Below are 26529 nucleotides of genomic sequence, written 5' to 3' on the forward strand. Positions count from 1 at the left end.
AGAGGGCTGTGGGAACGAGGATGGAGCACAATATAGCATTTTCATTTCTTGTTGTTTGTTTGAATTTTATTTTCTTTCTCATTTTCTCCTTTTTGATCTGAGGCTTCTTGTGCAAGGAGATAATTGTATACATATACCTATATTGGATTTACATTAAAAAAGTGTCCACACCTACTTGAAGCATCCACATGGTCAAAGGTGATAGAGATTTAAGTATTTTAAGTAGGAATTCCCATTGCCAAATGAAGCTTCCCATAATTCCCTTTGATCATATCACCTCTTCTAGCCTTTCCAATGGCTCCTCATTACCAATTGATGAAGTCCAGATTTCCCAGTCCAGGGATTGAGGCCTTCTACAGTCTGGTCCCAAGTTCATGGATCACGCCCTCCTTACTGATCAGCCTCCTTACTATCCCTCGCTATGTTATGATTGCTTTGCTTATGACATTCTCACTTTGGTCAGACCCTTACCTTCTCTGTACTTTGAAATCTTTTTAATTCCCATTGCCAAAGTATTAAGCCATGAGGGGGTCGGCTTGAGTGCCCTTTCCTCTTGGAAGTCTTTATAAAATCATAGGGTAGAAGTAAAAAGGACCTTGGACTCCATCTAGTCCAATCCCCTCATTTTATTGGTGAGCAAACTGAGGTTCAAAGAGGTAAAATTATTGTTGAAGGTCACCTAGGTAGTAAAAGGGATAGGGGAAGGATTTGAACCCATGTCCTCTGGCCCCAGAAGGAATAATTTTTCCAATGTACCACAGTTTAGAGCAGTGGTCTTCAAACTTTTTAAATAGAGGGCCAGTTCAGTGTCCCTCAGACTGTGGGAGGGCCGGACTATAGTAAAAACAAAAGCTCCACCCCTCGGCCCATTTGCCATAACCTGGCTGGCTGCATCTGGCCTGAGGGCCGTAGTTTGAGAACCCCTGGTTTAGAGCAATGGATTGGGCTACCTCAGAGAGAGCAGGTTTTCCCCTGTGTGGAGGTCTTCACTAGGACACAAGATGACCACTGGTCAGGGATGTTCAAGAGCAGATTTGGGGTCAGTTCAGGTTGGATTCGATGGTCTGCGTGGTTCCTTCCTACTCTGAGTCCAAATTCAGATCCCATGATACTTCAAAGGAGAAATAGAGAGGACTTATTGGTGAGTGTTGGGAACAGGGTTCTGGAGAAGGACAGAACCTTGTCCAAGGTCACCCAGTGATTCAGTGGCCCTCAAAAGAAGCAGCATGGTCTAGAAATAACATGGACTTAGGAGTCGCAGAACCTCAGTTCAGATCCTACTTCAGACACGTATCCTATGGTTTGGGCAAATCAAGTAGCCTTTCTCTAACTTCCCTCATAAAATAAGGGAGATGGATTCAGTGACCTTTTAGATCACTTTCAGCTCTAACTGTAACATCCTATAAACATAGACTTGTATAACTTTAGGCAAGATACTACATTCTGTGTGCCTCAGTTTCCTCATCAGTAAAATGGCAGAGCTGGCCTAGATGGCTCCTTTCCAACTCCAGATCTGTCATCCTACAAGCTTGGACAGCTACCGGAGGTGGTCCCAAAGGTGGGAGGGAGGGGGCCGGCAGCACTCGAGGCCCTTGAGTGGGTGACACTTTCAAGGAAAGGTGCCCATGAGTCACCCTCATGATGAAATGAAGCATGGCAGGTGTTGAAAAAAAAACCTGCTTAGGTTTATAATTAATGCAGGCACTCCTTGGGGAGGCGTTATTTTTATTCCGGTTGCTAAAATGGTTCTCCGCACTCCTGGGCTCGAGTCAGGCAGATGCGTTATGATCACCCTGGGCCCACGGTTCATTTTTGCTACACAAACTGTGTTTGCCGATAAGAGCCTCTGGAATGGGACCAAGCTTTTTACTGAGGTAAAGGGAACCCCCACTTCTCATCAGGGCTCAGTTCAAATGCTGCTTCCTTTGGGAAGCCAAGTCTGTCCTGATCTACCAGCCCCCTGTTTCTTAACGTGTTGTTGTGCTGAGTTGTGTCTCACTCTTCGTGATCCCATTTGTGATTTTCTTGAACAAGAGACTGAAGTGGTTGCCCATTTACTTCTCCAGCTCGTTTGACAGATGGGGAAATTAAGGCAACAGGGGAAGTGACATGCTCAAGGTCACACAGCTGGTAGATGTCAGACTACCATCTAGCTACACACACACACACACACACACACACACACACACACACACACACACCTTTTTTGTTGACATGTCTTTTGGCCCAAACAACTACCTTTAAAAATAGAATTTATCCACCAGTCCTGAAGTCAGGGGACCTGAGTTCAAATCTGGACTCAGATACTTAACACTTCCTAGCTGTGTGATCCTGGGCAAGTCATGTAGCCCCAATTGCCTCAGGGAAAAAAAAAAAAAAAAAGATAGGATTTCTCTCCCTGGGAAAAAAGCTCCCTTGTGAATAATTATGGCCTTCTTCCTCAAAGACATTTTTCCACATGATCCGGTGGGGACGTGGGACCTCCAGAATCCTAGTACCAGGAAAACACAAAGAGCTGAGAATCCCCCAGAACCTGAAAACATCACAATTATACTTACGGGTAATTACATACAGAGATTCATCCGTCTAGGCACCTTATAGCCCAATCCCCCTTTTTATGGCCACAGAGAGGCCATAGGTCATTGAGCTTTTAGAGTTGGAAGGGACCTGAGAGACCATGCCCCTTCTGTCAGAGCCAAGGAAACTGAGGTCCAAAAAGCAAGGTTACTTATTGGAGGTCACACAGAGCGCAAGCCGATAAGCTGCAGGACCCCCGAATGCTCAGTGCTCTTCTGCTACCTCATGTTTTTCCCACCCAAAGGATCACTGTGTCCTTAGGCACTCAAAGGTCATTCCAAGGCTCCTTGGAGTACTGATGGAAGCAGCTGGACAACAAGCCTCTTTAGAGTGATGTAGGGAGTCAGGCGAGAAGATCTATTTGGACAGGGAGAGCAGAGAGACCCCAGTGGATGTTAGCTCGATGGCGGCTTAATCCCTGGTCAACAAACATTTCCTTCGAACCGTTCAGCAAACATTTATTGAGTGACTACTATGTGTAAAGCATTGTGTGAGATGCTAGGAGACAAAAAAATGCCCCTCAGTAATAGAGCTTGCGCTGGGAAATTTTCCCATAAGGAAGTGAACCACATCAATGAAATCACAGGTTGGGACAAGATTAGATGCGTTCTCTACATTTTATGTGGGTTCAGTCATTTTCCAGCTTCTCGTGACCCCATTTGGGGCTTTCTTAGCAAAGATACTGGAGCGGCCGGTCATTTCCTCCTCTAGTTTGTTTTACACCTGAGGAAACTGAGGCAAACAGAGTAAAGTGACTTGTTCAGAGTCACTCAGCTGCTAAGTGCCGGATCTGAATTCGGGAAGATGAGGCTTTCCAGACCTGGTTCTCTATGCCTTAGGGTGCCACCTATCTGTGCCTGCACACGTGGAAGAGAAAAACCACCTGGCCCCGTCGGGGGAAATCCTATCTCTGACATGCTTCCCTACAGATTTTGACCTTCTGTTCTTCCGTGGAAATTTTGTTATTATTTTTCTTTTAGCTCCATGAAGTAATTAATCTATTGGTAGTTTGAGTGGTATGATGCTAAATAAGTAAATTAACTTAGGTAACGCCATTTTGTATTATATTGGCTCAGCCTGCCCATTTCTCTTTGATATGTACCAGCTGTGGGAATAAGAGCTAATACTCATTTAGTCTCTAAGATTAAATCGCAGGCCAGTTACCTGTCTGCATCTATGTATTTTCCATATTGAAAGTCCCATATATTGATGAAATTACAGCTTTGAACCAAAGAGAGAACAGAGACAGAGGCAGAGAGACAGAGAGAGGGGGAGGAAGAGATTCAGAAAGACAGAGGGGGGGGGAGTACAAACAATCTTTGTTTCCCTCATGTGAATTTTGGATCCAGTGGGATTTGAAAAGACAGAAGGGAATTCCGTGATTAAAAGTATTGAACAAGCCATTGTGGCTCTGTAGTCCAGAAAGTCCTGGATTCAAATCCTGCCTCGATTCCCACCTCTGTGGAATGGGTTACCTAGCTTCCCTCTTCTCATCATGAAATAATGGCTTTGGAGTACTATTCCTTATGCTTCATACACAGTGGGTACTTAATGAATGTTTATTGAACCTTATTGAATTAAATACCCTGAGAGGACTGGAAAAGGGAAAGTTTCCAACTAATCAACAAGCATTTATTAAGCCCCTACTGTGTACCCACTCAGTTCAGGGACAGAAAGCTAAGGAGAGAGGGAATCCAAACTCAAGACCATTCACTTGAGCATCCAACTTAGAAGGCCTGGGAGGTGCCTGAGTAAAGAATGGCTAATTTATTCAGGACCCCTCCGGTTGGGGTCCGAGATGGATGTTGTGGGTGGCTTGTGTCATGCAAAGAGAGACAGAATCCATATGGAAAATAATTGCTGGTCTATTCTTTAATGTTCAGAAGCCCCACCACTCGGGAGCAGAATTAGCCTGTTATTAGGGACCAAAATAGTGTTGTTGTTCTGTGGAACACGCCCACACATCCCGGCTTTGCTCCGAAATCCGAAACAACTCTCATTAGTCCTGGAGTCAGATGCACATCTGGGAATCGGAAGTGTTTATACCTAGGCTGATCATAAAGGTGGGGGCAGGGACTTTGTTTTTTTCTGGTTTGAGGGGGTGTAGAGTCCCACTGTGAACACGAATGGCCCACAATCCCAGCACGGGGCTCAGAATCAGGAGGACGTGTCCGTGTCTCTACTTCAGACACTAGCTGTGTGGCCGTGGGCAAGTCAGTGTACTTCACTGAGCCTCAGTTTCCTCATCTGTAAAATAGGGGGTGGACTAACTGACATCCAAGGTCCCTTTCATCTTTAAATCTACTATTCCAGAATCCTAAGAGTCTCTAACTCACAGCAATAATCTTACTCAGAGTCCAATTGAGTGAACCCAAGAACTAGACCTAGAACATCGGGCCCCTAAGGGGCCACTGAAGTTAGCCGGTTTAATTCCTGTATTTTTGTCTCTTATGGGCTAAATTGCTATTTTGCTTATTTTTGTATTTTTTGCATTGCAGTCATTTTGGAACGTCCTCCTCCTCCTCCTCATGCTGCCTACTCAGAGACCCTTTTGTTTAATAGAGAAAAACAGCTAAGTAAGGCCGTCAGATCCGCCCAAGTCTGGCAGTGTATGTAGCATTCTGTACCCGTGACCTCCCACCTCTCAGTAATTTGAGGAAAGAAGGAGCTAAGGCTAAGATAAAGGTCACCCAGGAAATTACCAAGCACCTAATGAATGCTTGTTGATTGATTAACTTTCCTACCCCTCTTCCTTTTCTCAGCACTTTTGGACTCCCTCCTACTCCTTTCTATAAAAATTTGCCTCAGATCCTCCATCGATCCAGATGGCCGATGTCAGTGGCAGTGGCTGGCAGAACTTTATATGGGCTTATTCTGGGGGTGTATTGGGCCATTTGGGATTGAAAGAAGAGAGAACGGGGCTCACTCTCACGGGAAGCTTGCCCAGTTCTAATTTATTGATTAGAAAAAAGAAAGGCTCCACTGAGGTGCCTGTAACGTGCAAGCCTTTTCCTTTTGTCCTGGCTTTGAGGGATGACGGTGCAGTGATAGCCAATCAGGACCTGGACAGCTCTGCCAGAACTGCAGACTAACTGGAAGAGGGGGACTGTGGTTTAGGCTCCTTTTATAGGCCCGAGTACACCTAAAAGCCATTTAGAGCTGTCCAGCCTCAGGCAGGAGGCCCTCTCCCACTCCTGCCCTTAGAGAACCCAGGAATACACCAGTCTGAGTGAGTCAGATCAGGATGCCCACTCAGGTTAGAGCTGAGCCCTTGTTCCTCAGTGTATTCATTTACACATTTCTCAGCCACCTTGGCCATTCCTGGCTCTAGATCAATAACAACAGTATCCACAATAATAACGATTGCTAGCATGTGGCTAGAGCTTTAAGGTTTATATAAGACTTTACAAATATTATCTCATTGGAATTTCATGACAATTCTGGGAACTGCTTTTATTCTCCCCATTTTACAGATGGGGAAACTAAGGAAGACAGATTTTAAGTGGCTTGGGGGGAGGAGTCACAAAGCTAGTAAATGTCTGAGGCTGGATTTGAACTCAGGCCCTCCTGACTATCTACTTTACCATCTAATTTCCTCTCCAACTAAAAGAAGAACTCAAGATCGGATAGCCTGCCTCATAAGGAATTGGTATAAAATCTTAAGCTTAAAATTTTTTTTTAATTTTGTTTTTTATTAATTTTTATAGTTATAACATTTTCTTTGACAGTACATATGCATAGGAAATTTTTTTTTTTTACAACATTATCCCTTGTATTCCCTTCTGTTCCGAGTTTTTCCCCTCCTTCTCCACCCCCTCCCCTAGATGGCGGGCATTCCCATACATATTAAATATCTTATAGTATATCCTAGGTACAATATATATGTGCAGAATCAAATTTTGTTGTTGTTGTTGTTGCAAAGGAAGGATTATATTCGCAAGGTAAAAATAATCTGGGAAGAGAAACAAAACAAAACAATTTAAGCTTAAAATTTTAAACTTTAGTTTCTCTCACATCAGTAGAGCTATCCCAAGGCCCCTGAAATCTTGTCATAGTGCAGGCAGCTGCCTGCAGGAAATGCCTGCATTCAACAAGCATTTATATGTACTTTCCATGAGCCAGGCACTCTGCTAAGCTTTTTATAACTTTTATCTCATTAGATCCTCACGATCCCAGGAGGTAGGTGCTGTTATACCCATTTTATAGAGGAGAAAACTAAAGCAAACAAATTAAGTGACCTATCCAGGTCCACATAGCTAGGAAGTATCTGAGGCAAGATTTGAATTCAGGTTGTCCTGACTGGAATCAGAATTTTATCTATCATGTAAGCAGCTAACTTGTAGGGCAACTCTTTGAGACTAGAATGGACCAATACATCCCCAGAGTAAGCCCATTCAAAGCTATACCAAGTGCCCATCTGCATTGATTCAATGAGAGTTCCCTGTATTAATTAAATCAAAAGTCCAGTTCAAAAGAGAGAGAGAGACAGAGAGAGACAGAGACAGAGAGAGAGAGAGACAGAGACAGACAGAGAGAGAAAGAGAAGAGAAGAGAAAAAGAATGGAGGGAGGGAAGAAGAAAGAAGGGAGGGAAAGAGGGAGAGGGAGTGATATAGAAAGGGAGGCAGGGGAGGAAGGAAGGGAGGGAGGAAGGAAGGAAGAAGGGAGGGAGAGAGGAAGGAAAGAAGGAAGGAAGGAAGGAAGGAAGGAAGGAAGGAAGGAAGGAAGGAAGGAAGGAAGGAAGGAAGGAAGGAAGGAAGGAAGGAAGGAAGGAAGGAAGGATTAAAATGGTGCAGCTTCTAACAGGGTATTTCTCACTCATTAGCCCACAGGGATGTTTGCTTTGCTTTTACAGACCATCTGTTTGGGAAGATATTTTCCTGCTTTAGGGTTGGAATCCCAGTGAGCTGTAAAGACTGAATTCAGTCTCCCCCCAGAGCTAATGAGTAGCCCACTGGAGCTCTGTGGCCCCAGGGTGAGGAATTAAGGGTCTGAATTTGCCAAGCTTGTTGGGAGATTGACCACACAAGCCAGGGTTCTCTAATCTTCTTGCCTTGGTGCATTTTTGATGATTCTATGATCATAGAATCACAGATGTAGAGCCGGAAGGGACTTCAAAAGCCAGCTAACTCAGCCCCTCATTTGGCAGGTGGGGAAACTGAGGCACAGACATGGCTCTAGAGCCAAACCTGTCATCCTTACTGCCTGTGAGACCTTAGGGAAGTATCTTCCTATCTCTCATCTGACACTAAATGAATCTAGTGATCTCACAAACTGTCATTGCTGATGAAAAAATTGGGGGTCAGACAGGGTAAATGCTTTACCCAGAGTTCCATGGGAAGTTTTATTCTGGTTTGGAAATGCTGCTCTCAAAATAAGTCATGTAGAACTGCATAAAACACTCCGGAGGCGGTGTGGCCAGTGCAGGGTACGATGGGATGACCTCTTTCTGTGTTGTGGACTCTTGGATTTGGAAACCACCAAATCTCCCTGTCAACACCATCTTCTTGTGGTCCACTAGAAACCCCAGAGTTTTTAGTTTAGTTTAGTTTAGTTTTCCACAGAGAATGCTCTTGAGCTAGTCCTTCTGCATCCTGCTCCTTCCATCCCGGGCTTATGGGAATGATTTTCTTAATCCAAGTAGAGTATTTATCCCCAGTTTTGTACTTGGGAAGACTTTCTTTCCTTAGTTCTTTTCCTTTTTTTTTTTTTTTTTTTTTGTCTAGTTAGGCAAATAGCCTTCCTCTTTCCCCGTCCTCCAGCTCTGTTATTTGCTTCAATGAATATTGATTCATTTGCAAATTGTCTTCTGTTTGTGCAAATAGTGGATTTCCCTGTGCTCTCCTTTGTGTTTGTGGTGGTTAGTTTTTAATCTCCAACTCTACCCTTCACTATCCCACCTCCCTGGTTCTGACCCTCCAGTCCCTGATGTCTATGACACAGAGAGTGGGGGAAGTTGGGAAAAAAAAAGGGCACTTCACTTTTCTGAGGCTGTTTCCTCACCTGTAAAGTGGGGGGGGGGTCTTAATTCTTATTGGGAAGGAAATCCTTGTCTAAAACTGATAGCTATGGGAGCATTCACCAATCAGCAGCTGAACAAGGGTTTATTAAGCACAGTGTAAATGGCAACAGCCTGATTCTTCACTCCCTGCCCCCCCCCCCCCCCAGAAGTTGGCTGGCTTTCCCTCCCACTAGCTACCTTCCTCTTGTAATCATGGGTAAAGCATACAAGGCTTATTCCCCAAGCCCCCTACTCATTTTGAAGCTCTGTGCGTAGAGAGGATGTGTCCCACTTATTCATCTCTGTACGTGCCCTCCCTTGCCAACCTTGGATGCCCCAGTGCCCACTGATTGTTTCAATGAACGAATGAATCTGAGTTGGATGAGATCCTGTCTGGTTTTCACGGTAAATCCAGTGCATAGACTATTGTCCCCATTTCCCAGATGAAGGGATTTGGGAATCCAAGGAGAAGACCAAGCCCATGAGCACACAAAGCTTCAGATTCCCAGCCGGGGCCCCTCTCCCTTTTCCCTGCCCCTCCCCTCCATTATTACTCCCTTCTTCCTCTCTCCTCCCTAACCTGGTCCATTGCTGTGGTCTCAGAGTTGTCCCTGTGAAGCATCTTTCAGGATGAATGTGTCTTTTGGGGCTTCCCCTCCATTAAGGCAGCTCAATGGAGGCAAGTGGAATTAATAGGATCAGAAGAGCCTCCCCAGCTGCTATTCTGCTTCTCTTTCATTTTTATCATGTTTTTACCATTAAAATACCTGCCACTCCTCCACTGAGAGCTGCTCCTGCCAAATTCGGACCTGAAATGCCTCTTTAGGGCGCCATTGGAAGGGCCTTCCCCTCTGTTCTTCCCTGAGAGTTAATGGCGGAGACAGTGACTAAGCCCATTCAAAGAGTGTCTCCTCGTTGACCATTACCTTGCTCTTGGTCCTGCTTGGTCGACAACTGGGGGCTGCTGGGGACCGGGCAGTGATTCTCACACAGGTGGGACCTTTGGTGGCCCATGGGACAATGATCTGGAAACAACAAAGAGCCCCCTGTAATTGACCCGGCACCCAGCACCTTTGCCAGGGCATAAATAGGATGCACGTGGCAGGTCCATCAGCACCTGAGCTGCCCAGCAGCATGGGTGAGGGAGGAGGACTGGGGACAGGGGTCCCCGATTCTGACCGTGGTAAGGGGTTTTGAAACCTCCTGGGCCTGAGCTTAGACACCCCTCGGTTTTCTTGGAGAAGGAATAATGTCTGGTCCTTTTTTTCCCTTTAAAGTCTTTTTTACATTAAATGATAGTCACATTAATATTTCATGTCAGCACTATTAAGTGTACAAACAAGACATCTAAAGAGACAGCATGGTAAAGTGTCATGAGAACTAGATTTAGAAGCAGGCAGGCCCTTTCTGTTGCCCTCTGTGAGAGTTTGCAAGTCAGAGGCCTGGGGTTCAAATCCCAACCCCACCACTTACTACCTGTGTGACTGTGGGCAAGTTGCTTTACCTCCATGGGCCTCAGTTTCCTCAACTGTCAAATGAGGGAGTTAGACCAGGTGATCTGTAAAGCCTCTTCTGGCTCCTGGTTTATAGAGGGCTCTGAATACTGGGCTGATTTCATATTCTTTGCTACGGAATTATCTTTGCTACAGTTATAGTCAACGTGGAGGTCATCGTCAGTATAGAGATTGTAGTAGATATGGAGATTATAGTCAAAGTGGAGGTTACAAGGTGGAAGTTACAGTCAAGGTGGAGGTTACGGTCAAGGTGGAGGCCGTAATCAGGGTAGAGATTGTAGTAGATATGGAGGTTATAGTCAAAATGGAGGTTACAAGGTGGAGGTTACAGTCAAGGTGGAGGTTACGGTCAAGATGGAGGCCGTAGTCAGGGTAGAGATTGTAGTAGATATGGAGGTTATAGGCAATGTGGAAGTTACAGTCAAGGTGGAGGTTATAATCAAGGTGGAGGTTGTAGTAGATATGGAGGTTATAGTCAAAATGGAGGTTACAAGGTGGAGGTTACAGTCAAGGTGGAGGTCATAGTCAGGGTAGAGATTGTAGTAGATACAGACGCTATAGGCAATGTGGAAGTTACAGTCAAGTTGGAGGTTGTAGACAAGGTGGAGGTTGTAGTCAAGGTGGACGTTATAGGCAATGTGAATGAAACAATGTGAATTGTTTGAGCAAGGAAATAATATCATATAATGGAGTTCCCTTGTCCCCACTGTCTCTAATCTCCACTCTATCCATCTCTTAGCAGCCAAAGTAGCCTCGTGAGACAATCCATGAGCATTCATTAATGCTCCCACTGTGTTAACGGTCTAAGGTGAAGACGTGGTCTCTGCCTTCACAGAGCTTACATTCAAATGGGGGAGACAGCATGGAGATGACTGTCCAATCATTCTCTTTATGGTGTGCACTTCTTTGCGAAATCTAGGCACCCCATCTCAGAAAAATGTCTTTAAATGCATAAAATTAAAACTGTAAGATTAGAAAGGAAATGAATTACTTTTTCAAAATATTCTTCCAAACAAGTTCCCAGACCCCAAGTTAATCTCCTTTGCCTTAGCAGAAGAGCACAAGAAGTGGGGGGCAGAGGGAGAGCAGGTTTGCTGAGAAAAACTGGAGGCAAGGAGGCCAGTTAGGAAGACAAATGCAACAGTTCAAGGGAGGGACAAGGAGAGCCTGATGACTGATGGCAATATGGGGGCCAAGAAGGGTTTGTGTAGGTAACATCAATGGGACGGGACAATCCGAGGGAAATCGGGCAAAAAGGAGAAAGTGATGCTGCGGTTTTGAACTCGGGTGACTAGGAGGACGGAGACATCATAAACAATAGACAATTTTGGAGAAGAGGCGAGTGACTTTGACAGGAAAGACATCGAGTTCCATGGTGATGTCCTCGGTCAGAGTTGCAGATGAAAATCAATGACCAGCAGTCCATTGGAGATGCCATTCTGACTTCCAGGGAAAATCTGTAAGAGAAGGGCTTGGAATCAATGGCCTCTAAGATCCTTCCCAGCTCCAGTTTTTATGATCCAGTGTTGCTCGGATGTGAGAATCATCTGCATAGAGGTGATAATTGATCCCATGGGAGACAATGAAATCACTGGGAGAGTGAATATGAAAGAAGAGGGCCCGGACAGAGCCTTCTCTCCCCACAAGGCCCAGTCCCTAGAGGAAGCTCAATGGCTCCAACCTTCCCTGGTGATGTCATTGATTCTGGGCCACCAGGGCTGGCAAGTTTTAGATCCATGATTCGTGCCAGCCCGAGAGGAAGCGTCAAGGAGTAAGGTGGGCTCATTGCTGAATAGCCTGCTCAGTCCCCCAGGGGGCTCAGGAGCTCTCTGGAGCTCACATTCCCTGCCCCAGGGAAAGGTCCACAGCAGCCGTCACTTTGACAGGTGCTTGGGAGTTTCTGTTGCCTTTTCCCTTGGAGCATTCCAGGTCTTCCAGGACATCCATAGTCTGCCTGGCCCAGTAAGATGAGGTTCCCATTGAAGGACCAAAATCAAGAGTTTCAATTCGTCCTCAACAAGAGCACCCTGCCTGGTCCAAGGTGCCCACGTATACGAACCCCAATTTCTGCCAAAGCGCCATAAAGTACCACGAGCCCAGAAAATGTAATTTTCCAGGAAAAATCTGAGAAATGTCACCTCTAAGTGTAACAATGTAAACTGGTGGAAAGACTGTTATGGAGTAGCTCTTCCTTCTGGTATCGATGCTTTGAAAGCTAAGGATCGTGGAGTTTAGAGCTGATAGGAAGCTTGACGTTCAGCTGATCCAATCCCCAAATTTTACATTTGTGGAAACTGGGTCCCACTGAAGTGGTGATTTGCCAAAGGTCACAGAGCTAGCATCAGTGCTTGTATCCAAATCTAAGTGTGTTTCCAAGCTTACTTCTTCACAGGGTTTCCCCGGCCTCAGTTTCCCCATGTACAGAATAAAAGATCTTAGGCCGGAGGATCTCAAAGGTCCCAACATCTAGAACTTTATTCTATTTCTGTCAAGTCATAGTAACCTGTCACATGGCCCTTCCCCTCCACATTGGCTACAAGTTTGGATATTCCAGATCAGAGAAACAGGACCCAATATATAGGATCAGAGGCCGTTATTCTCTAGAAAAGTTTGGAACACAACACGCCCTTCTCACTTACCACTTCTCTGTGTTCTGAATTCTATGTACACTAATGTCTCCCTTTTCTCTTTTCTCTTGTGATCTCTCCTTGTCTCCCAACATGAAACAATCACAGGACTCAGAAGGAGAGGGATTTACGTAGGAGGAAATTTAGGATGGGCCTCAAAGCTTGTTAGTGTTTTAGATCAAATTAAAGACACGCCCCCTACTTTCCTCTCTATTTGGCAGTTCGAGGTTTCTAACCATATCTCCTAATACCTTCCCATGTGATTCTCAATTCACTCAACAGGAATGGACTTAGGAGGAAATTTAGGATGGGGTCTCGTAGCTTTTTAATATTTTAGACCTAATTAAAGACATGCCCCCCCCCACACTTTCTACTTGGCAGTTCAAGGTCTGTTTAACCACATCTCAATTCACTGAATGGTTCAAGCATACCGCCCTTGACTCTCCTCTGAGAGTCTCTGAGGGGCTTCAAGGCCTTCAAAGTCCAGTGCTCCTCGGCTCCTCCCTTCTAGAGTGTCAGTGTCTGGTTCCATGCCCCTCCCTGCAGCTCTTTCCCCACCCCAACTCCCCTTTGGGATGTGATCACCCCATTCCCAATCGCCCCTGTGCTAATCCTCGCTGATGACCAGTCGGAGCATTGTCCACAGACTACTCCGGCCGATGCCCCTCCAGGTCGTCCGGCCGTTCAACCACCGTGCTCACCTCCATTTTCCCTTCTTCCAGGTGAGCACCTGAGGATCTGCCCACAGGGCTACACGTGCTGCACCAGTGAGATGGAGGAGAACTTTGCCAACAGGAGCCGCAGTGAGTTGGAGGGTGCCCTCAGGGAGACCAGCCGCTCCGTGCAGGTGATGCTCAGCACTCAGCTCCGGAACTTTGACAGTAAGTGACCTTCTCCCCTTTGGGGAGCTCTCTCCACTCTTCTCCAGGCTCGGGCTACATCGGTGGGCCCTACGGAGCCATTTGGGTCCAGGGCCCTCCCAGAGGGAGGCACCCTTAAGAATTGATTAAGTGATTGGTTGGGACAAGAATTTCTGGATGGTTTCCCATTCTGAAATGAGTCACTCAAAAAATAAATATCTAATAATAGAAAGTAATCTAATGGAATCTTCCATCCAGTGATGGAAGACTAATGGGGGAACTCTGGAACAGGGAATGACAAGGGGGCATTCTCCTCTTTGCCTCCAGGTAAAGTTGACCCTGGTTTAGTGAAAGGTCATGGCAAGGGCTGTGTCCCAGACTGTTGTAAAGAATTAGAGTGTGATGGGGCGGGGGGTGGGGGGGGAACCCTCTCTGCCATTTCCCTGGGTAACTGATAAATCTGAATCTGTTTCCTCATCTGTACAATGGGGGGGATTAGACCAGATGGGCAGAGTCCCTTCCAACGCGAGATCCTAGAATTCCACCCCACCCCCATCTGTGCCTCCCCCTCCAATAGCGATCGCACGGAGATGATAATGTGGGTCCATTTTAATGTCAAAACATTTCGCAAATCTCAGCATGGCGATAGTTGTTCTATTAGGATGCGTTGATCAAAAAAACAGAGGGGGATCCAGAACTACTATAAATTCAGCAAGGCTTTTAACTGAATTTATGTTTTATTAATCGGAGCAGCATCTACATATGTTTGATAAATAGAAATCCATGTGTGCGTGAGGCATTCTTTATTCACCCTTGGACATTTACTTATTTATTATACTGAGTCATTTAATGAGATAGCTGGGGCTGTTTGGCAGCTTTCAGAAATTAGATGTCTGGAGCTCCAGGGCCCCTTGCAAATGGCTCGTCCCTTCTTCTGCCCCCATTCAGACCCTCCCCCCGGGATCTGCATCTCACAAGTGGAGGGCCGCCGTGTTGGGGCTTTCTGAGGAGCCTTCAATGTGCGGTTTGACTGCGCACTTCGATGGGAAGATCACAGATCTCAGAGTTGCAGGTCCCAAATTCAACTCCCAGGTCACTTTGGGTGCTTGTGTTGGATTAGGTTGGACTAGGTGGCCCCTAACATCCCTTCCAGCCTTGGGTCAGTAGCCCTCAATATAATAGAGATTGGATAATAATTGGATAATAGAGATAGTTTCTGAGTTCCTTTAAAGCTTTAGATCTCTGATCCTATGAACCGAAGGTACCTGGACCTCAGTTTCCTCTGCTGTAAGACTGGATTAGATGGCCTTTGAGGTTCCTTCCAGCTGGAAATCCATAGTCCTATAATCTGTGAATAGGGATGGAGATCTAGGCCAAGAGGTTCTGTAATGTTCTGATGTCACCACAGCTTGATAGCAGTGTCTTCAGTCAATAAGCATTAATTAAGTGCTTACTGTGTGCCTGGCACAATAGGATTACAAATTTGATTAGTTTTGTGTAAAGGCAAAGAAACAGAGTAAACTACTCTCTTGGGTCATGTGGAAGATGACTATGTGGGGCTAGGATAGGACTATTCAAAACCAAAAGCAAACCATCCGATCTTGGGCTGAGAGCTGGGCCGGTTCCTTCTCCAAAGCCTCATTTCATGTTCCCTCTGAGAGATGAATTGCCTTTCTGCAGACACACCTGGGTGGAGCCCTTTGCACAAAGCAGGCAGCCCAGCCCAGCTGCCCACAGGGATGGAGCTGAAGACAGAATCCGGCCTTTGATGTGTTCCCGGAGCTCGAGGCCTGGAGAAATGGGCCAGGGAGCTGTCAGAGGCAACGTTGGTCTCTGGGTGGGAATGAACGGTGACAGGTGGGGGCCTCGGGGTGTTCAGGCTGGTGTGGAGCTGGTGCTCATCTGGAACTGCTCCTGTACTTATTATATTTTTCAACCCAGGGCCACCTCTCTCCTCCTGGAGGTGGGAGCTAGGAGTGGTGGAGGGCGTACCCGTGGTAAAGCAACAAAAGAGACCACCTCAGGGGTCACTTGGATTAGATGTCCAACTTTCCAGTAACGATGCTCTAATAAGCAGCCTCTATTCAAGAAGACTGGAATTGGGAAAATAAGGGCTATCTCCCATCTCACAAATGGAGAAAACGCAGAGGGACTCATAGATTTACCTGGGGAGGCGGGATCCCACAATGAACAGTGGAGATAAGACAGGCCTTCTGTCCTCCAAACAAGTTCTCTTTTCAGCAGCACTGCTTGCCTCTTTTGGCTAGAATTATCCTGTCAGGATATGGTAATATACAAATATTATATAATATTTACATATTAATAGCAATAATAATAAAATAATATAAATGAGAGCACTTTCTCCTTGGAATATTTGAGTAGTGGATCTTCATTTGTCATTCTATGGAAACCTAATGATGGAGGCGGTCTGGTGATAGTGGAAACAGCAGGAAAAGGCTTAGGATTTAGTGTCAGAGAAAGCCTATCTGTTACTTTAAGCAAATAGCTTCCTCTCTGGACCTCAGTTTCCTGATCTGTAAAAATGAGGGGGGTCTATAAAGTCTCTCCCAGCTCTAGATTTATGAGTCTATAATTTGGTTTTAAGCTCTGTGGGCTTCAGCTTTCTTCTCTGGAAAGGATGGGAGCTGTAATAAGTGAGCTGTAAGGGCTGTCCACTTCCAAATCTTTCATAATATCCTTCTAACCGTCTTGAACCTTTCATATAGCCATTGAATCCCATCTCTCCCAGGATGCCGACTACCTAAGTCCATATCCATCTCTCCACCCTTTCTAAATCTCTACAGATCTTATTTTCTGTTCTACTTTTATATAAACTTATTTAGCATTTCATTATTTTGGCATCTTTTTTGTCCTCTGTATAGTGAAGCTCTGCATATAATACAATAATTATAATAATTGCAGCATATCCATCTTGCCTTAAGATTTGCAAAGTGCTTTGCAAAATATTATCTCATTTAACCTCACAACAACTGTGGGAAATAGATACTATCATTATCCCCATTTTACAGCTGAGAAAACTAAGACAGTTATGTTATTTACCCAAGTTCTCACAGCTTGTAAGTGACTGAGGCTGTTTTTAAACTCAGGAATCTTCCAGTGACCTAAGGTAATTCATTTAACATTTCTGAGCCTCAGTTTCCTCACTGACAAAATGAGAGAGTTGGGTCCTTTCCACCTGTGAATCCGCAATCCAGGATCTCATAGCTAGGTGACCATCTTAGTGCTTCCTGATAATATGCTCTGATGGTTTTAGAAGCAACAGCAGCAGTAGGCATGGATTGCAACTCCAGGTTAATTATTAATTTTCCCCAAACAGTGTTTTTGTGTCACCACTCTGCCACCCCTCGAGTGTTTAGCTCTGGGGTTCTTAAGTTTTTATTTTTGTCACGACCTCTTTGGCAATCTGGTGAAGTCTACAGATCTGTTCTCAGTGTTTTTAATTGCATAAAATATACAGGCTTCCAAAGAGTCTTATGATGTTGAAATACAGATGTCAAAATTTAAAAAGAAACAAGTTTATGGGCCTTATTTTAAAAATTCTAACCAAAGCAGAGCCAAGATGTAGAGGAAAAGGAAGGACCTACCTGAGCTCTTCCACAAATATCTCCAAATAACTAAATAGTGATTAACGAAATCTAAAGTAGCAGCAGAACCCACAAAAAGATGGAGTGAAACAATTTTCTAGCCCAAGACAACTAAGAAGATTGGCAGGAATGGTCTGTTGCACTAGGGTGAGAGAGGAATTTATTCCAGAGTAGACCAGACCCCAGAAAACCAGGAGCAAACTTCCAGGTGACTGAATCACTGGCAGTAATGGCAGTTTCTAGACCTCTCAGCTCACAGAGAGTGAAGGGATCAGAAAATAGGTCTGAAAGAGATTTATAGAAGACCCTTTGTTAATATGAGAGATGGAACTCTATTGCCTTTACTTGGATCCTGATACCCAGGTTCACAGTCCTGAGTCTCAGTGAGAAGAGGAATACCAGGTGCACAGCAGAGTTTGTGGCCACAGGGGAGCAGGGACCAGGATTGAAAAGAGTGTTTATGGTCACTCACAAACCCTTGTACAATACAGGAGAGTAGTAAATACACCTCTCCCTAGGTCATATCACTTTGGAAGAGCCAAAAACTTACCAGTTCCAAGAATTACCCTTGAAAACGGGAGCACAAAAAACTTGAAGCTTGAGATAGTGCCCCCTCCACTTGGTTAGTAGAGACCCACTTAAGCATAAAGTTAAAAGTCAAAAAATTGGCTGGAAATGAGCAAGCAACAGAAAAAAGTTCTGACCATAGAAATTTACTATGGTGACAAGAAAGATCAAAACATATACTCAGAAGAAGACAACAAAGTCAAAATCTTGCATCCAAAGCCTTAAAGAAAAATATGAATTGGTCTCAGGCTATGGAAGAACTTAAAAGGATTTTAAAAATCAAATAAGAGAAATAGAGGAAAAATTCAGAAGAGAAATGAAAGTGATACAAGAAAGTCAGGGGAAAAAAGAGCTAACAGCTTGGTAAAGGAGACATAAAAAAATACTGAAGAAACTAATCACCCAAAAAAAAAAAAAAAAAAAAACAAAAACAGAATAAATCAAATAGTAAAAGAGGCACAAAAATCCAGTTTTAAGAAAAAAAATGCCTTAAAAAGTAGAATTGGCCAAATGGAAAAAAATATATACAAAAATTTACTGAAGAACTCCTTAAAAAGTAGAATTGGCCAAATGGAAAAGCAGATACAAAAGCTCATTGACAAAAATAATCCCTTTAAAATTAGAATTGGACATGTAGAAGCTAATGACTTTGTGAGAATTCAAGAAGCAATTAAACAAAATCAAAAGAATGAAAAGGTAAAAGAAAATATGAAATATCTCACTGGAAAAACAACTGACCTGGAAAATAGATTCAGGAGAGATAATTTAAGAATTATTGAACTACCTGAAAGTCATGATCAAAAAAAGAACCTAAGTATTAGCTTTCAATAAATTATCAAGGAAAACTGCCCTGATATTGTAGAACCAGATAGCAAAATAAAAATTTAAAGAACCCATTGATCATCTTTTTAAAGAGATCCCTGAATGAAAACTCCCAGGAATATTATAGTCAAATTCCAGATTTCCCAGTTCAAGGAGAACATACTGGAAGCAATCAAAAAACAAAACAAAACAAAACAAACAAAATTCAAATATTTCAAAAGTCACAATCAGGATAACACAAGACTTAGCAGCTTCTAAATTAAAGAATTGCAGGGCTTGGAATATGATATTTCAGAGGGAAAAAAACCTAGGATTACAAATAAGAAGCACCTGTCCAATATAACTAAGTATAATTCTCTTTAAGAGAAAAATGGATATCCAATGAAATAGAGAACTTGAAAGCATTCTTGCTGAAAATACCAGAGCTGAATAGAACATTTGACTTTCAAATACAAGCTGCAAAGGAAATTTTAAAAGTCAAACAGAAAATAGAAATCATAAGGGACTCAATGAGGTTATTCTGTTTATAATCCTACATGGGGAAAATGATGCTTGTAACTACTAAAAATGTTCTCATTTTTAGGGCAGTTAAAAGGAATATACATAGAAAGCAGGATGCACTGGAAGAAGAGAGAGAACTAGAAAGGGATGAGTTATCTGACTTACATAAAAGACCTGAAAGAGATTTTACTATGGAGTGAAAACTGGGGAAAGCAGGAAAAGGAGTATATGAAACTCATGAACTCTCATCAGAATTGGCTAATATAGGAAGTAATATATACATTCAATTGAGTGTAGAAATCTATGTATACAGAAAAGTAGGAAGGGAAAAGGATTAGAGAAGACGGGGGACTGATAGAAGGAAAAACAGTTTCAGGGAGATAAAAGTCAGAAGCAAAATACTTTTGAGAATGGACAGGGTAAAAGGAGAGAGAAAATAAAATAAACAGAAGGAAATAGGAGGAAATGAGAGAATTTGGAACTCAAAATTTTGAAAAACAAAAGTCAAAATTGTTTTTACATGTAATTGGGAAAAAATAAAATATTAAATAAGATTTTTAAGAAAAAATTCCTCACGCTGAGATGGGCTCTCTTGCTACTATTCTACTCAAATGCTAGAGATTCAAAGAAAAAAATGTACTTGGAAAATGTTTAGCAAAATAACTACAAATAGGATATATTAAAAAAGAACTTCTAACCTTGAAGAAAAATTCAAATACTAGTATAGTATTTCAAAACCTTCTACAACTGAGCCCCCATTTTTTCTTTCCAGCCTTACTTTCCACTACACCTTCCCATGCTATCTTTGAATATTTCTTGTACTTTTTGGACTTTCTGTCACCTGGAGTGCCCTGCCTTCTTTAATTCTATTTGACCCTGTTCAAATTCTTCCTGCTTCATAGAGTCTTCCTGACTACACTTATAATGATTTTGCCTTCTTGTAGTCTCCTTTAGTCTTTTATTTATTTTTTATTATAGCTTTTTATTTACAAGATATATGAATGGGTAATTTTTCAGCATTGACAACTGCGAAACCTTTTATTATACTTTTCCCCCTCCTTTCCCCACCCTCTCCCCCAGATTAGCCTTTTATTTATAAGAAAAAAATTATAGCACCTTCTAAATGGGAATATTAGAGAGTATACATATTTTTAAATACTACATGGTACTTTTACAAGAATAGACCATATGCTGGAACACAGAAATCTGTTACTCAGTCATAACTGGGATTGTGACATCTTTTGTCGTAAGTAACATTTCTTGTATATACGTCTTTTCTCCCCACTTAACTATACTGTAAACTCCACAGAGACCTTGTCATCCCTGTCTCTTTCATAACACCTAACACAAGTGTGGAGACCTGATTGACAACGCTCCCTGTAGTCAGAATAGAAAGTTGTTTATCCACTTGGGACCCTCTCATCATTAGGGCCCCTGTGGTGCTAATTGGTCAGGCCCTTTTCAGCTCATGGCTAGCTAATTAGTCAGTCTGTGTTGGTCCCTGGGTAGGAGGTCAGCATTACTACCTCTTTTTCTTTGATGATGAAACTTGGGTGCAAGTGTTCTCTCCTCTGTGACAGAAGGATGATCTGAAGCTAAGGAGGCTTGAACCCTGGAGGATGAAGGTGGTCACAGAAAGATTAGCAGAGACGCTCTTAGGACCACCTCCCATACATTCTCCATTCCTCAGGTCCCCAGTCTTCCTTCAACAAGTGTTTTAAATTGAGTTAAGTCCTGCTCAGATAGTAGGAGAGAGTATTGGACTTGCAGTCAGGAAGACCTGCGTTCAAATCTTGCCTCCATGTTTACTGGCTGTGTGACCCTAGTTAAATCACTTAATCTCCCAACTTTCGTTTCCCCATCTGTAAAATGAGGATAATAACCACATTCACTTTACCCAGGGTCCTTGTGAGGATTAACTGAGATAATCCATATAATGTGCGCAGCAAACCTGAAAGAATTATCTAAATGTTAGTGATTGCTATTCCTAATATCAAAGAGTGGGTTCTCTCCCCTCCTTCCATCTTAGAGACTTAGAGCCTAGTTGATCCCAAACATGCCAATTTCCAATAAACCTTTGCTTTGATACCAAAAAAAAAAAAAAAACAAACCCCACTATCTGTATCTCTCTCCCATCCCTCTCCCCCTTCCCTCTCTTTTCTCCCTCCCTCTTCCTCCCTCTCTTTCTCTCCATTTCCCTTTCCTTTTCCCTCTCTCCCTCTCTCCCTCTCCTCCCTCTCTTCTTCTCCCCTCCCCGACTGTATTGCATGCTTCTCCTCTTTCTCCTTGGATAAACTGTCTGGCAAAATCCACTTTAAACAAGCCCTCTCTTGGCCGTTTGATGGCTCTGGGCCAGTGTTTATTCTGCCTCTTGTCCTTGCTAAAAGCATCTGGCAATGATGGGGCTGGATTGTGAGTACGATCATGTGACATTGACTGGGTCTAGGAGAGAAAGGAAGGTCCCTTTGCAGAAGCCATGGAGTCATCCAGAAAGGTTGGCTTTAGACTTTAGGCTGAGAGAGTGAAGGATGATGGGAGTGGTAAAGGGATCTTCTCAGCAGAACTCATGTCAGCCCTCTTCCTTTCTTCTGCCTGTCCTGCCTCCTTGAATCCTTCAAAGCTTTATGCTACTAAGCCATGGCTGCCACAGTTCACGGCGAGCTATACTGTCCTTCGTCATCCACAAAGCCTGTGACATTATATAGGGAAAAGGTCTGGGAAAGAGGAACAAATCTTCAACATTTGACAGAGTCTCATCCTCAGTGGAAAAGCCCTGGATGTAGAATCCAAAGAATCTAGGGTTCGAATCTTGGCTTTGCCATTTGGCACCTGTGTGACTTTCATCAGGTTGTTTAAGCTCTCTGGGACCCAGCTTCATGACCTGAAAATAAGAGCTTTGTCCTAGATGGTCTCTGAGGTTCCTCCCAGTTCTAGATCTTTGATTTTCTGATCCTTAAAGTACTTATCTCATAAGGTGGTTATAGAGAACAAGTTATATATGGACACAGTAGGACTACCCACGGAGGCCCGCAGTAGGGATGTCCACGGAGGCCCGCAGTAGGGATGTCCACGGAGGCCCGCAGTAGGGATGTCCACGGAGGCCCGCAGTAGGGATGTCCACGGAGGCCCGCAGTAGGGATGTCCACGGAGGCCCGCAGTAGGGATGTCCACGGAGGCTCACAGTAGGGATATCCCTGGAGGCCTATAGTAGCTACACCTTGTAGTTTCCCTCATAATCTACCAAGCATTTACTTAGGTCCAGCCACTGTTTTAGAGGCTGGAGATACACATACAAAAATGAACAAGTTCCTTCCCTTAAGAAGCTTACAATCCAGCGGGCGATTCTGCATACCCACAGATAAGTAATCCATCAGCCAACAAGCATCTATTAAGTTCCTAGTGTATACCAGGTGCTGTTCTAGACACTGGAGATACAAAGTCAAACCTGCCTGTAGGGAGCTTGCATAGAGATCTTGCTAGAGCTTGGTGGAAATAAGGCCACATGTGGTATAAAAGGGAAAGCCTTGGCTCTGCAGTCAGAGTCAAATTTTACCTGACTCTATGTGTTACCTTCTACTTCACTTTAATCCTCCTAAAAAGAGAGAGGTAACAAACTAGAGACCCTCTCCTTCTAGGCCTCCATCTGGGATTCCGCATGGTAGGGGGAGATTCAGTGGAGCTAAGGAAGACTTTGAAGGCCATGGGGACCCTGCCTCATTTAGAGTCTCACTTCCCTTCAATCATTTAACCCAGCACTTGACTCATCTCTTAATGCCCAGGGGTATTAGAGGAGGAGGAGGAGGAGAAATGCATCCCTTCTCCTTACCAGCTTTTCCTCCTCCCTACTCGAGCCACATATTTCTTACTTAGACTCATTCCCCCAGGCCTCTGGGCTGGCTGGCAACAAATCCCTGTTTTCAGTTGTTGATGGCGGAGCAAAAGGCTGCCCTTCCCAGGGCTATCCTAGAAGAGGGGCTTCTCCTAGATTCATCTACTGGGAGACTTCTTGGAGAACAGGAAAGGAAGCTCCGTCCTTTTGACCCAGGAGTTCCATGAATTTATAGTGGTCTGTGCTGTTTCCTGGGAGGTAGCAAGATAGATGGGGCCAGAAAATGGCCTAGACTTGGGACTAGACAGAGAGGCTTGACTTGGGAGGGGCAGACAATCCGGGAGGGTCCCAGCTGTGGGTAAGAGGAGGAAGTCTGGGCAGGTGGTTAGAGCATTAAGGAATTTCAGCTACAGGTGACATGACAAGCAAGTATTTATTGTCAAGAGGAATCCATCTGGGGAGTGGGGGAGGATGGGGCTCAGCAGTCAGGCACATGACGTAGTTTTGCAGAGTGTCTCCAAAAACCTAATGAGGTTGTGAACTTTATTAATACAAGTGCACTAAGACTTGGGGAGGCCCTGTATCTAAGGGGATGCATGTGCTGTGTGCGTGTGTGTGCGTGCGTGTGTGTGTGTGTGTGCGCGTGTGTGTGTGTGTGTGTGTGTGTGTGTCGTGTGTGTGTGTGTGTGTGGTGGTACCCTGTGGAATATAAGCCCCTTATGGGTAAAGACTATTCCATTTTGCGTTTCTATCTTGACAACCTTGCACAGCATCTGGCACATAATAAGAACTTAATGTACGTTTGTTGATCGCATGCTTGGTTGATTCTACCCATGGGCAATTGGCAAAAATTAAAGCAAAAAAATCATGACTGTCAGGATTTTCTGGCAGCAGGCACCCCCTCTCAAGGACTGGGGGGCTCAAGAACAATGCTTTCATAGAGCAATGAGGAAACGGGAGATCTGAGAGGTCAGTGACTTGCCAAATAATAAGAATAACAACTGCCATAATGTGGGGCATTTAGCAGTGCTTAAAGTTTGCAACTACCAACTGCCAACTATGGGCAGGTTGGCCCAAGGGCCCTAGGAGTAGCAGCACCCTTCCCTCTACCAGATGGATGACCCTACTTTCAGCCTAGTCTCAGCGTCCGTAATCCAAGGGAGCCACTCTGCTGCCAAAGCCATCCTGGACACACAAAAAGTTAAGACCGCCTGCTCTGGAGCCGTTGGTCCAAGTGCTGCCAGATTGGAGGAACGGTGGAGGCAGGAAGCCAGGCCTGCTATTAGAAAAGGTCAAGGTCACGATTTGCCCTGATTCATCACGGCCCCTGATTTTGTTTGAAGCAGACAGACAATTAATTCTCTTCTGCTCTAAACAAGGCTGGTCCATGGAAGGCTCGAGTAGGAAACCAGAGATCCCCATCAGATGTCTGTTTCACTGCAAGTATTTCAATAGGCCATAAATATGTTTTATGGCCTGACAGTGGGTCAGAACACCAGGAAATGGAATTAAATGCCTTAGGGAGGGGGGAGCCTTAGAATGACTTGGGAAATAGGTGTTGACCTTCCAACCATTAGCCCTCGGTAAATGCACAGCACAATCCTATTTTTCTGTCAATCCTGCGGAAGACTTTTGTTTCTCTACTGGGGCTGGGAGGGAGGGGCCATTCCCATTGCTAAGTGTATATTCTGCCTTTCATCCTGAATTATTTAAGTCATTTACATTAGAAGCTGAGGAGTTGCAGTGGTAATTATAAAGGTATTAGGAACCTGACAATTATCTTTAATTATGTGGGGCAGCTCTGGTTATGAACAAGGCCAGCTAAATCTGAATGGTGTTTTTTTTCCCCCCTCCTCTTCCTAAAAAATAAAACCCGAAAACCAAAAAAAAAAAAAAGTCATCCTCGGGAAAGTTTAATCTGGCCGTAGTGCTCTCGCTTGGAAACTGGTGTGTTTTTTAACAAAAGAACATCCCGCCAGAATCCCGGCTTAGCCATAATGGAAGCCAGCCACCGTTTCCTAAATAACAGGGAGCCTTTTTAATTCACTCTAACATCAGCCGCTGCGTTAATGTCGTTTTCAATCTCAAGAGCTTGTTATGCTGTAGATGGCTCTAACAACCATTTAAAAACACATCTTTCAAGTTTGGGGGTGAAATACCATCATCTGACAAAATGGATACAGATTTTCTGCAGTGGAAGGAATTAAATGTAATTCTCCCAAGTCTGCAAACACACTCAAAACCTCTAGATGGAGGATCGGCTCAGTGTCTGTCAGAGAGAGGCTGGTGTCACTGGCAGGGAGAGGAAAGGAGCGTACTAAGGGACTGCCCACCTCCCTCCAGCTCCCCCTCCTTATAGAAGGGGGCACTGGCAGGGATGTATCTGGGAGGATATAGGGGGGGAAGGGCTGATCTGTCCAACAGATCTTTGAGTGGATTTAGAACCGGAGGGGACATTAGAGAGCACCAGCAGCACTCATTTTAAAGATGAAGAAATGAAGGCATAGAGAAGCTGTGTGTGTTTTTTTTTTCAAAGTCTCACAACTTATAAATATATTTGAAGAGAGATTTAAATGTATTTTTTCCTGACTTTTAAGTCCGGAATATTATCCACCATATCATACAGCCCATCAGTAGTAAGGGTCATAAATCTTAAGCTTAAAGGGTTCTCGAGTCCTCTAATCTAACACCTTCATTTTGAATGAAAGAAAATTGATATCCAAAGGAGGTTCGATAATTTGCCCAGCATCACACGGACAGGAAACCTCAGAAGTCCCATGATTCCAAAGTCAGTCCTAGCTTGGGGTTGCCAGCAGAGGAGCCAAAGCCAGTCCTGTGGGATGATCAGGATACAAAATGACAAAGAAGGTCTTCTTTCACTTATCCCCTAAAATAAAACAGCCTCCCCAGAACAGAGCTGATGCTCTATAGCAGGGGTTCTCAACTACGGCCCACGGGCCAGATGCGGCCCACTGAGGACGTTTATGTGCCCGCTGGGTCATGGCAAATGGGCTGAGGGGCGGAGACAGGGTGTGAGCCTTTGTTTTTACTATAGTCCGGCCTCCCACAGTCTGAGGGACAGGGAATTAGCCTCCTATTTAAAAAGTTTGAGGACCACTGCTCTATAGGGTACATAATTTGTCCTTCAGGGAATTCTCTCCTTCTTCCATGCTCATAGAGCATGGAGTCTTCCTACAAGGCAGTCTTTCTGTTTAGAAAACAGTCATGTTTGGTTAGCCTTGTCCAAAATCTAGGGTAAAATTCAGCAAAATGTAAGGTTGGATGTGAGTGCCCATTTATACCAAAACGGAAGTTGCTACTAAAGTAGAATTACTCATGGCAAGAAAAAGAAAATTCAGACCCACTTTTCTCCACTATTGACTTTTTCTAGTTAGCTCCAAAGGGCAGAACCAAGAGAAATGGGTATAATTGCAGAGAGTTAGATTTCAACTCCATATAAGGAACCACTTCCCAAGAAGGACTGGCCAGGGGTAGAATAGACAACTTCAGGAAGTGTTGAGTTCCATCCTTGGAGATTTTCAAGCGGAGCCTGTATGACCACTTGGCAAGAGGTTGGAGAAGGGATTGATCTTAGGACTGACCTTCGATCCTCACCTGAAAGGTTTC

General features: G+C 44.1%; 1 protein-coding gene across 1 annotated transcript in view; it reads left to right on the forward strand.

The window, feature by feature from the left end:
• The window catches only part of GPC1 (glypican 1), a 147895-nt gene that overhangs the window by 76370 nt on the left and 44996 nt on the right, over window positions 1-26529 (forward strand). The window contains exon 2 of the mRNA XM_074264176.1: window positions 13441-13599. Coding sequence (XP_074120277.1) covers window positions 13441-13599 — 159 coding nt within the window. The remainder of the gene's footprint in view (window positions 1-13440; window positions 13600-26529) is intronic.

Source organism: Sminthopsis crassicaudata, chromosome 4 (genome assembly GCF_048593235.1).
Source record: "Sminthopsis crassicaudata isolate SCR6 chromosome 4, ASM4859323v1, whole genome shotgun sequence".
In the NCBI taxonomy this organism is placed as follows: Eukaryota; Metazoa; Chordata; class Mammalia; order Dasyuromorphia; family Dasyuridae; genus Sminthopsis; species Sminthopsis crassicaudata.